General features: G+C 48.7%; 1 protein-coding gene across 1 annotated transcript; it reads right to left on the bottom strand.

Moving 5' to 3' along the window:
- Positions 1 to 945: 945 nt before the first annotated feature.
- Positions 946 to 9,571, bottom strand: LOC147689221 (phytanoyl-CoA dioxygenase domain-containing protein 1-like). The gene is made up of 6 exons (XM_086940038.1): positions 9,442 to 9,571; positions 8,431 to 8,647; positions 7,216 to 7,307; positions 4,651 to 4,790; positions 2,982 to 3,086; positions 946 to 1,053 (listed from the first exon to the last, which is right to left on the bottom strand). The coding sequence occupies exons 1-6, from the start codon at positions 9,569 to 9,571 to the stop codon at positions 946 to 948; spliced, it is 792 nt and encodes a 263-aa protein (XP_086796164.1).
- Positions 9,572 to 12,114: the final 2,543 nt, after the last annotated feature.

The following is a 12,114-nucleotide window of genomic DNA, read 5'->3' on the forward strand; positions in this document are numbered from 1 at the left end:
ACTTTCCATGCACTCACCGTGACCCTTCGTTGGAAAGTCTTGTGACGAGTCGTCAAACAGCGCCAAAGATACAGGCATCTTTAGTGAATCACATGTACCCAGTAGTCCAGTGCAGAAGCGTTTCGGGCCTCGAGCTCTTTGTCAGAGGCATCCTGCATGAAAACTGCAACATTACCACAGGATATATCCCCTCTTTTATGTCAATCATATCATATGTATATATATAGTCACTCAATGATCGATATGTAAAAATGCGGGCTTGTTAGTGAGGCCAGTGGCGATGAGGAAGGGTGAAGATGGTCCTAGTGGGACGTCCCCTAGACTTCTAGATCGAAGTAAATTGATCTAGAGTTCCTCATGTACCGGCATGTATCCAAATTCATGCTTAAAATGAGACCAGCCTCCTCGTTACATATTTCTCAAGCTGGAATCATCAAGATGTGTTGAAAATCAAAAGTGGTATTCTTATCCAAAATGTATTGATACATTTTAATTTTACTTTTGTAGAAAAAGAATACAAAAAGACATTCGCACTTTTGACTGTAAATCTGCCTTCCAGCTGTATGTTTAGCTCAATAAATAAACATTAATAAAATAAAATTTACATATAGTCAGGCAGCTGAGATTCCAAAACAGGATGCAGGCGTGTGCTTTCTAATGAAAGTGCAGTGCAGTGCAAAAAGGAATTCACATTATCAATTTCTGAAACCGCAATTGTTTGTTTTGCGGTAACAGTTGCAGCACCTTTTGGCCTACCATCCGAACATTATTGTAGACAATATTAAGGCTCACTGCAAGATGTTAAAAAAGAGGAAATACATATTTGAACCTATAGGGCTCCATCTGAGATCAGGAATGAACCTGCACCATGCAGCAGCATGTTACTGGCAGTTATGAACTACATGAAGAGAGGAAGGTGTCTCCTGATGATGCTCTGCAGAGGTGTCAGAAGGTCTTGGAGAAAAAGATGGGTGCATGATCTGTAAAGTGCTGGAATTCATCTGTTCCTGCAACAAGCACGGTGGCGGGGAAGGATCGGGGGCGCTCGGGGTCCTGGAATCAGAGAGGAGAGAAGTGCATTAGAATAAGGGCATTCAGACGTGGGAGAATACAAGACCTTATCATAGAGGACCTACACTGGTGTCATGTAGTGAGAGAGAAAAGGGCATGATCAACCGAATCTCTAAAGCGTGTACTTTACAAAAATAACTAACTATAAACCTTCCCTCTCTTTCAAAACTGTCTAAGAACCATCGCTAGCTAAATCCCCAAACTATCTAGCATTCAAACCTGCCTCTCTTATAGAACAACCTAACTACCCAAACTATCTAAGTCCCCAAACTATTGAACCTTCAAACCTGCCTCTCTTATAGAACAACCTAACTACCCAAAATATCTAAATCCCCAAACTATTGAACCTTCAAACCTGCCTCTCTTATATAACTAACGACCATAACTATCTAAATCCCCAAACTATTGAACCTTCAAACCTGCCTCTCTTATATAACTAACGACCATAACTATCTAAATCCCCAAACTATCTAGCATTCAAACCTGCCTCTCTTATAGAACAACCTAACTACCCAAACTATCTAAATCCCCAAACTATTGAACCTTCAAACCTGCCTCTCTTATAGAACAACCTAACTACCCAAACTATCTAAATCCCCAAACTATTGAACCTTCAAACCTGCCTCTCTTATAAAACTAACGACCATAACTATCTAAATCCCCAAACTATTGAACCTTCAAACCTGCCTCTCTTATATAACTAACGACCATAACTATCTAAATCCCCAAACTATTGAACCTTCAAACCTGCCTCTCTTATATAACTAACGACCATAACTATCTAAATCCCCAAACTATTGAACCTTCAAACCTGCCTCTCTTATGTAACTAACGACCAAAACTATCTAAATCCCCAAACTATTAAACCTTCAAACCTGCCTCTCTTATAGAACAACCTAACTACCCAAACTAACTAAATCCCCAAACTATTGAACCTTCAAACCTGCCTCTCTTATATAACTAACAACCATAACTATCTAAATCCCCAAACTATTAAACCTTCAAACCTGCCTCTCTTATATAACTAACAACCATAACTATCTAAATCCCCAAACTATTGAACCTTCAAACCTGCCTCTCTTATATAACTAACAACCATAACTATCTAAATCCCCAAACTATTGAACCTTCAAACCTGCCTCTCTTATATAACTAACAACCATAACTATCTAAATCCCCAAACTATTAAACCTTCAAACCTGCCTCTCTTATATAACTAACAACCATAACTATCTAAATCCCCAAACTATTGAACCTTCAAACCTGCCTCTCTTATATAACTAACAACCATAAATATCTAAATCCCCAAACTATTGAACCTTCAAACCTGCCTCTCTTATATAACTAACAACCAAAGCGATCTAAATCCCCAAACTATTGAACCTTCAAACCTGCCTGTCTTATATAACTAACAACCAAAATTATCTAACTCCCCAAACTATTGAACCTTCAAACCTACCTCTCTTATATAACTATTAACCAAAACTATCTAAATCCCCAAACTATTGAACCTTCAAACCTGCCTCTCTTATGTAACTAACAACCAAAACTATCTAACATCCCAAACTATTGAACCTTCAAACCTGCCTCTCTTATATAACTAACTACCAAAACTATTTAAATCCCACAACTGACCTTCAAACCTGCCTCTCTTATATAACTAACAGCCAAAACTATCTAAATCCCCAAACTATTGAACCTTCAAACCTGCCTCTCTTACGTAACTAACAACCAAAACTATCTAAATCCCCAAACACACACAGTTACGAGTAGAAATGCACGCACACAAACACAAGTGAGTGGATTCACACACACAAACACATGCAGTCCACACTGTCACTCTTGTCGTCTAATAATCCCACTGACACACATTCATACTCAGACAGTATGAAGGAGAGGATTGTACTCACCTCCACGGGGTAGGCTGTGGTGGGGACGTAGCGAATAACGAAGCCACATCTGTGTCTGTGGGACGTGTTGGGTTCACTGGCGTGGACTGTCAGCCCGTCGTGGATCTGGCGAGAGAAATGTAGGATATGAGCCGTGCTTATCTGCCAAAAATGTAAGTGCCAGGGCCCAATGTGTTACTCACTGGTCCACTGCAGCTGGCACTGCCCGCGTCACTTTTTTACCTTTAAGTTTTGTCATTTTTTTAAAGCTATATTAAATCATTTAGTTCTCTACTAATGAAAGTTAGTTAAAAATACACACACACTGCCACCATATGGTGGTTTCTCAGACATATGTGCCTTTGTTTACAGAAAAGCACCGGAAAACACAGGCACAAATTAAGCACTGGATATGGGACAAAGAAAAGACAGGCAGCGCCTTGAGGTGCACCTCAAGGGGAAACTGAGTACATAGTCCTGAGGCACCCCAAGGAAAGCTGTGAGTGCAAAGCGCTGGTGCACCCCAGGGGGAGCTGTGAGTACACAGTGCTGGTGCACCTCCGGGGGAACTGTGAGTACACAGTGCTGGTGCACCTCGGGGGAGCTGTGAGTACACAGTGCGGGTGCACCCCGGGGAGCTGTGAGTACACAGTGCTGGTGCACCTCGGGGGAGCTGTGAGTAGACAGTGCGGGTGCACCCCAGGGGGAGCTGTGAGTACACAGCGCTGGTGCACCCCAGGGGGAGCTGTGAGTGCACAGCGCTGGTGCACCCCAGGGGGAGCTGTGAGTACACAGTGCTGGTGCACCTCCGGAGGAACTGTGAGTACACAGTACTGGTGCACCTTTGGGGGAGCTGTGAGTACACAGTGAGGGTGCACCCCGGGGAGCTGTGAGTACACAGTGCTGGTGCACCCCAGGGGGGCTGTGAGTACACAGTGCTGGTGCACCCCAGGGGGAGCTGTGAGTACACAGTGCGGGTGCATGCCCAGGGGGAGCTGTGAGTACACAATGTGGGCGCTTCTCTATGGTAAGCTGTGAGTACACAGTGTGAGTGCACCCGGGGGAGCTGTGAGTACAGAGTACACAGAGTTGACGCACCCTCATAGAAAGCTGTGAGTACACAGGTTGGTGCACCGTCATGGGGAGCTGTGAGTCCACAGTGCTGGCGCACCCTCAAAGAAAGCTGTAAGTACAGGGAGGTACAGTACATGGGCACCCTTAAGGTGGGGTAGTGAGTACACAGTACATGGGCACCCTTAAGGTGGGGTAGTGAGTACACAGTACACGGGCACCCTTAAGGGGGGGGGTAGTGAGTACACAGTTCTGGGGACCTTTAAGGGGGGTAGTGAGTACACAGTTCTGGGGCACCTTTAAGGGGGGCTGTGAGTACAAAGTTCTGGGGCACCTTTAAGGGGGGTTGTGAGTACACAGTAATGGAGACAAAAAGCTCATTATGGGAAGGGCAATGCCATAAATTGATGGATGTCTTGGCCCCGGCCACTTCCCGACTGCCTCATTTATAAGTGGGAGAATCACTGGTCTGCCTGACACCCACAATGCACCGGGCTCAAGTATCATGGCTTTTCATGTTACTTCGTAACGTTGCAGTAACCCCTTGCTTGTTTGCCTGTGAGAATAACCACAACAGTGAGACATGAGTCCAGGAAACGACAGAGCGCTGTGAACTCACCGACATCTGCCCAGCCTGAAGAGGACACTCCACCGCCTTCTCTGCATCAACCAGGTGCCGCGGAATCTCCTGATTGGTGGACAACATGTTTCCGGGGGTCATTGCTGTGCAGTGCTCCAGGACACCTTGTTTGTGACTTCCTGCAGAAGAAAAGAGGGTTGGAGTAAGGGGGGCACTGATTCCTGGCCTGGGTACTCATGCAGTCCCCGCCTCTGTCTAAAATGAGGTGTCAGCACGGGCCACACCCACAATAATTATACACACATTTACCTTTAATTATCATGCGTGGTAAAGGCATCTGCGTGGTAAAGGAAGCGTGGTAAAGGCATGCGTGGAAAAGACTGTGTGGTAAAGGCATCTGGGTTGTAAAGGAAGCGTGGTAAAGGTTGCGTGGAAAAGACTGCGTGGTAATGGCATCTGCATGGTAAAGGCATGCATGGAAAAGACTGCGTGGTAAAGGCATTTGCGTGGTAAAGGAAGCGTGGTAAAGTTATGTATGGAAAAAAACGCGTGGTAAAGGCATTTGCGTGGTAAAGGAAGCATGGTAAAGGCATGCATGGAAAAGACGAGTGGTAAAAGAAGGTTTTTCATCTAACAGAGGACTGCGGCTTCTAAATAAAGAGAGAGCCATCTCTGAACACTAGAACCCCGCGAGGACCCCGGGGATCTTTCATCCAGGCCTCCACAGCCCCCAGGAGTCTAGCCTCTGACACTAATCTGGGTGAAGATTGTAGGCTCCTACTAGAGCCCTGTCTGGCCAACCCTGTCCAATATCACTCTTTCAAGGCAGTGGTGCCCGTGTTTACAGGCAAAGACATCTCTGCCTGTAGAACCATAAGCAGCGTCCCTCTGTTAGGACCTCGTGTCCCCCCGCTCCAGCTGTACAGTAAAGCACGGGTCAGGGTTTGATTGGCTTTGAAAAAAGTTGGCCCGGGCACCCTGAAAAAAGAGCCCCACATTTGCAGATTGCGGGGAAGATTTACAAGGACTGGCGCATCCTTGCAGATTAGCAGTGATGCTCCAGTAACGATGCGATTCGCAATTCTCCTTGCGCCACCACGGATGCGTCGCATTTACAATGCAGCACACCGTGGCGCAGGGATAGACAGATGCGTGTCAGGTCGGTGCATGGCTAGAGTCATGTCGCAGGCGCAACGCTACTCCAGCAATGTTCAGGGACCGCCCATACCTAACGTGCTGGCCCACTCCTTATGCCTGCTTCAAGCAGGCGTAAGGTTTCGTCACAGCAGCCTCTGAAAAATGACTGTGAAATCTTGTAGATTTCACACCGTCACTTTTACGAGGTTTTTTCCGACGGAACGCCCACCCTGCATACCTTAAACCTGACGCAGGTTTAATGTGGTGCAGGGCTTCACAACGTGACGCATCTCCCTAGATACGTCAGGTTATAAATAAGTCGCAACGTGGAGCATGGTTTACGCTGCCGCTGAGTCACAGAAGTGACGCAACAAGGTCGTAAATGTGACGCAATTGACTTGTAAATCTGCACCCGTCTTTTTTTAAAACATTGCTTCAGTGTTTTAAGTGTTATAAAAAGAAGTTGGGGGATTTCTATAAGAGAGGTGTGTTTTATCTTAACTTTACTAAGATTTAAAAAAATGCGATGATTGTTGCTAGGACTCTGTGTTGTTGGAATAGTTTACACTGGTGAACCACACCTGAATATAAGTGAGGCAACCTAAGCTCAGCCCCCCTGCCCCTGCTCAATCTGCATACATTAATGGGCGGGGCCAGCCGGAGACTGGGAATGATACCTCCGCCCCCTTGGTAAAAGGGGGGTAACGGAGGTCCATCTGCCTCCGCAAAGGCTGCTCAGGCCCCCACTGGGTGGAGCAGCATAGTCATCCCATATCGGCCACCACGCTGCCCAAAAAAGCGGCCCACAGCTGCAATTCAGATACCAGCCCATCGCCCATGGCCCAAGAGCCCCCTTACCAATCCAACCCTGGCACGGATCCCTCTGATCACACTGGGGCGCTCGTACATAGCAGCATGGACTTGCTCCATCCTGAGATATAGTTGTGACCCACATGGTGCTGAGGGCGTCAGGACCTGTGTGGAGCCCGCGTTCTATCTCCAGACTTTCTGTACAAAGACAACATCCCTGTGTCAGGACAGCAGTGGACTCCGATAGAGAAGTAGACAATTTGTCAACACCACTGAGTCAAGGCACAAGGGCTTCAACAATATTAGCCTGCTGCACCCCTGCTTGTCTGGACTCCGACTCATTGTGAATGAATGCACCGTCTTCCTTTCATATAACTCTCTCCCACATCCCTATGTCGCGACATGGAGGCTCCTTGGTTAACTGATGGCCTCTCCTGCTGTATGGGCCTGTCCCAGATCCCTATGTCACGACACTGGGGCTCAAGGTAAAGAGATGGCCTATCTATCTCCCATGCTGTGGAGCCCTGTCCTAGATTCTTATGTGATTACATTGGGGCTCACCAGTAGAGTATTAGCCCATCCCCCATTCTCAGCCAATCAGTGCTAAAGTTCCAGGCTACTGTGATGCATGCATTGACTATGGGAGTTTATCCATACCTGGAATAACCTGCAGGACACCATTCTCTGCGTCTACGTCATCCAGGGCAAGCCACACTGAGGCCACCGGGCCCTCCTCGAAGCCCCAATACCTGGAAGTAAAAGGAGGAGGACACTGTCAGCCAAACATCGGCAGACCCCGGGGCAAGAGGATGGCACATGAGGGCACAGGATGGCACATGACAGGATGGCACATGAGGGCATAGAATGGCACATGAGGGCACAGGATGGCACATGAGGGCACAGGATGGCACATGAGATCTCATCATAGCACATGAGGGCACAGGATGGCACATGAGGGCACAGGATGGCACATGACAGGATGGCACATGAGGGCATAGAATGGCACATGAGGGCACAGGATGGCACATGAGGGCACAGGATGGCACATGAGGTCACATCATAGCACATGAGGGCTCAGGATGACACATGAGGGCACAGGATGGCACACAAGGGCACAGGATGGCACATAAATGTATAGGATGGCACAGGATGGCACATGATGATACAGAACAACCCATGAGATCACAGTATGGCACATGAGGGCACAGGATAGCACATGAGGGTACGGGATGGTACATGAGGGCACAGGATGGAACATGAAGGTACAGGATAATACATGAGAGCACAGTATGGCCCATGAGGGCACAGGATGGCACACGAGGGCACAGGATGGCTATTGATGACACAGGATGGCACATCAAGGCATGGATGGCACATTTTGACACATGAGGGCACAGGATGGCATATGATGGCACAGAATGGCACAAGAGGACACACAATAGCACATGAGGGCAGAGGGTGGCACATGAGGGCACAGGATAGCATACAAAGGGCATAGGATAACACATGGAGGGACAGGATGGCAGATGATGGCACAGGATGGTGCATGAGGGCATAATAAGCCACATGATGACACACGAGGGCACAGGATGACACAGGGTGATGTGTGTCTGGTAGTGCAGCCAGCCTTATGCCGTCATGTACTGCCTAGATGAAAGATGCTGTAATCTATGCTGTGTGTGCACCCCGCACCGCCCTGTGTATTAAACACCACATGGTGCCCACCAGGTAGCCTGTTAATCAGACCTCACCAGGCTGAGGGGGCAGGAATGCCATCCTTTGGCCTTACCCTTGAAGTACAAACAGACACATCACCCCTGCTGAGCCCTCCCCTCCCCCACCCTGGAGCCAGCACCCCGCAGTCTGACTTACTTGATGTCCTGGTGCCAGGCCACGTAGGGGGCGCTGTTCCCTCGGTGGGGCACGTCGGAGGCCGGGTATTTACAGATGAACCTGGAGTCCAGCAGGACCACGTGGGGCCCCAGCACGGCGGTGATGGCCTGGAGGGTGTGCGGGTGGGTGGCGAGGCCCAGTACACACGGCAGGCGCAGGTGGGCGTTGTGCAGGCTGTACTGGGCGTGCTCCTTCCCTGCAGGGTGAGAAAGCAAAAGACACACAGATGATGGACGGAATGCAAAGCAAATCAAACATTCACCCCCAGTCAAGAGGTCTGGGTTCAATCCATCGTTCTTTTGCTCACCTTGCCACCCCATTTTAGACCCAGCCTGCAGGGGACACAAGGAGGGGGGTTAGTCTCTACACCGAGAGGCCTCTAAACGGAGGGGCTTATATATGGGAATGGTGGCACCGAGCAGCGCAGCAAAAAACATTCCTGCGCTGCCCTGCGCCACTGGAAAAGGGCAGGAACGCGCCGCATTTATCCAATACGGTGCATTGTTTTCCTTTCTCCCTGCGCTGGCGCCGTTTCTGCAGCCTAGTGTCAACGCTGGCACCCTTGCACCATGGTACTGCCACCAGACACAAGATACAAACAACATAAAGCAGATACAGCCACCAGACACAAGATACAAGCAACATAAAGCAGATACAGCCACCATACACAAGATGCAAGCAACATAAAGCAGATACAGCAATCATAGACAAGACCTTGTAAATCTGCGTCAAAAACGATGAGTTGCGACACCCTTCGCAACGCCCATGGAACGCCTTCCGGGCGCAGTGTAACGCAACGCAGTGATTTGCGCTGCGTTGCCTTTCTCCATATTTGTGAAGCCGCTCAGGGCCACGCAGAGTGGCTTTGCGGGGCTTCATAAATTTGGCTTGGTCTTTGCCTCGTGCATGTACCACTTAGCATGATGCAAGCATGACGCAAGGCCCGCATAAATAAGCCCCGAGAGATAAGGCTGCCCTCCCTGCACCTACCAAACTCCTGCTCCAGCTCCTCGAAGGCCCTCCTGGCGCCCTCCAGCTCCTCCGGGTCCAGCACTGGCACCGCCGTCAGGAAGCCCCGGGCGTCATAAAGGGTCTTCATGTGCTGAGGGTCCGCCTCCATGATGAGGGCGAGGATTCGGACCCCGCTTCTTGTGCAAGGGATGAGGTCTGCCGCCGGGCTCCTGAGAGCTGAGCCCCAGATGTGGATATGTTCCTCTGGCACCGGACTCCAGATGTTGCCCTTCACCTCCAGAGGTGTTGATGCTCCAGGCGTTTTCTTCTTGCTCCCAAGACTCAGGTGCTCCAGATGTGGCCCTGTGGCTCCCCAGGTGCTGGAGATTCTGTACCCTGGTATTCAAGAGCTCCAGATGTGAGTGTTTCCTCCTGCCCCTTGCAGTGCTGGAGCTCCAGGTGTTGCTGGGGGTCACTGCCGCTGCTGTCCACCCTCCTCTGCCTTGGCATCTTATGTAGGCCACTCAGACCCGCCCCCGCCCCGGGACTGCACTCCCATGACGTCACCACAGCCGGGGGGCTGCTTTCGGTTTTTCCCATTAATCCCAGCTCATGACCCCAGGCTGCCTGGCATTGTGTAATCCTGGGCATGTCCGCAGCGGAGTCAGGGGGGAGGCACTGCAGACGCCAGCTCGGACGTTTCCTGGTGGTCCAAGGGGGCTGCCACAATGGGGTTCACGCGGGAGTCGTACAGTGATACCCCCAAATTATGGGACTTTGAAGTATGTATGTATAAAGAAACATTCCTTATTTACACTGAAGCCAGTATCGGGGTGTTACCGGTCCGAGGGGCTCCCGAGAGCAAAAGACGGGTCTAGGCCAGACCTGAAAAGAACAGGTCAGTAAAAGCAGCAGTGAAAGGCCGGAAAGTATCTGACCTCACGGGAACTGACGTCAATTCTTCTCCAGATAAGGATGTGAAGTCACAAACGCTTTGCCACAACGACGTCACAAGAGGTGAAGCCATGACGTTAAAGGGGTATGCTGACCCCAGCATAAGTGCAGCGCCCACACACCAAATACAGACACCAGACACAGACACCACGGCTGACAGGCCAGATACAGAAATCACACACACGAGGGAGTGCCTCACATATGGGATACACGCCTCAAAGGCTACATACGTGTATGCACAGAATGGATTCTTCATATGAAGGATACTGCCTTTATACATGGAATCCAGCCATCACACCGAAAAACAGCCATAATACACCAAGCATATCCGGATACACCATGGTGCAGCCCTCTGACGTATGAAGCAGGCCTCATATGCCAAATACAGCCACCAAACACAATATACAAGCAACATAAATCACATACAGCCACCAGACACAAGATACAAGCAACATAAAGCAGATACAGCCACCAGACACAAGATACAACAAGATAAATCAGATACAGCCACCAGACACAAGATACAACAACATAAAGCAGATACAGCCACCAGACACAAGATACAACAACCTAAATCAGATACAGCCACCAGACACAAGATACAAGCAACATTAAGCAGATACAGCCACCAGACACAAGATACAAGCAACATAAATCAGATACAGCCACCAGACACAAGATACAAGCAACATAAATCAGATACAGCCACCAGACACAAGATACAACAACATAAATCAGATACTGCCACCAGACACAAGATACAAGCAACATAAAGCAGATACAGCCACCAGACACAAGATACAAGCAACATAAATCAGATACTGCCACCAGACACAAGATACAAGCAACATAAATCAGATACAGCCACCAGACACAAGATACAACAACATAAAGCAGATACAGCCACCAGACACAAGATACAACAACATAAATCAGATACAGCCACCAGACACAAGATACAAGCAACATAAAGCAGATACAGCCACCAGACACAAGATACAAGCAACATAAATCAGATACAGCCACCAGACACAAGATACAAGCAACATAAATCAGATACAGCCACCAGACACAAGATACAAGCAACATAAATCAGATACAGCCACCAGACACAAGATACAACAACATAAATCAGATACTGCCACCAGACACAAGATACAACAACATAAATCAGATACTGCCACCAGACACAAGATACAAGCAACATACATCAGATACAACCACCAGACACAAGATACAGGCAACATAAAGCAGATACAGCCACCAGACACAAGATACAAGCAACATAAATCAGATACAGCAATTCTGGGGATACACGAAAGTAGGTTGCTTGGAGGCGCAGAGGGAACCTCGTGCACATGAGGTGTGAGACACGTGGAAAGTGTTGTGTGGAGTGACCAGTTATTACATCTAGGCGCCTGACCTTGTTTGTTGCAGTTTGATATAGCGCGAACTCGACCCAAGATATTGGAGCCTTTCACATGAGCACCAGATACCTTACCGGAGGACGCATTCATTTTTGGTAGGCACAATGAGGTTTAGTGATTTGCCCAGAATCACAGGATGCCGAGCCAACGCCGGGACTCGAGCCTTGTTCCCCAGCTCCGTAGTCGGCAACTGTGGCCGTTACGCCTCATCCTTGTCATAAATACACAAACATTCCAAGGACAGGAACACAGCGTCCATCAAGTAAACCTTCAACCGATGGATGAACACGAGACACGCATCTCCCCAGCCAGTGGGGGCTTTAAACTTGAC

Source organism: Lissotriton vulgaris, chromosome 10 (genome assembly GCF_964263255.1).
Source record: "Lissotriton vulgaris chromosome 10, aLisVul1.2, whole genome shotgun sequence".
Taxonomy (NCBI): Eukaryota; Metazoa; Chordata; class Amphibia; order Caudata; family Salamandridae; genus Lissotriton; species Lissotriton vulgaris.

Excerpts from the sequence above, each read along its gene's own strand:
- LOC147689221 (XM_086940038.1), bottom strand. The coding sequence starts at position 9,571 with ATGGAGGCGGACCCTCAGCACATGAAGACCCTTTATGACGCCCGGGGC. Across the intron at positions 8,648-9,441 it reads GGAGCTGGAGCAGGAGTTTG|GGAAGGAGCACGCCCAGTAC; the intron begins GTAGGTGCAGGG and ends CTCACCCTGCAG. Across the intron at positions 7,308-8,430 it reads GCCTGGCACCAGGACATCAA|GTATTGGGGCTTCGAGGAGG; the intron begins GTAAGTCAGACT and ends TTTTACTTCCAG.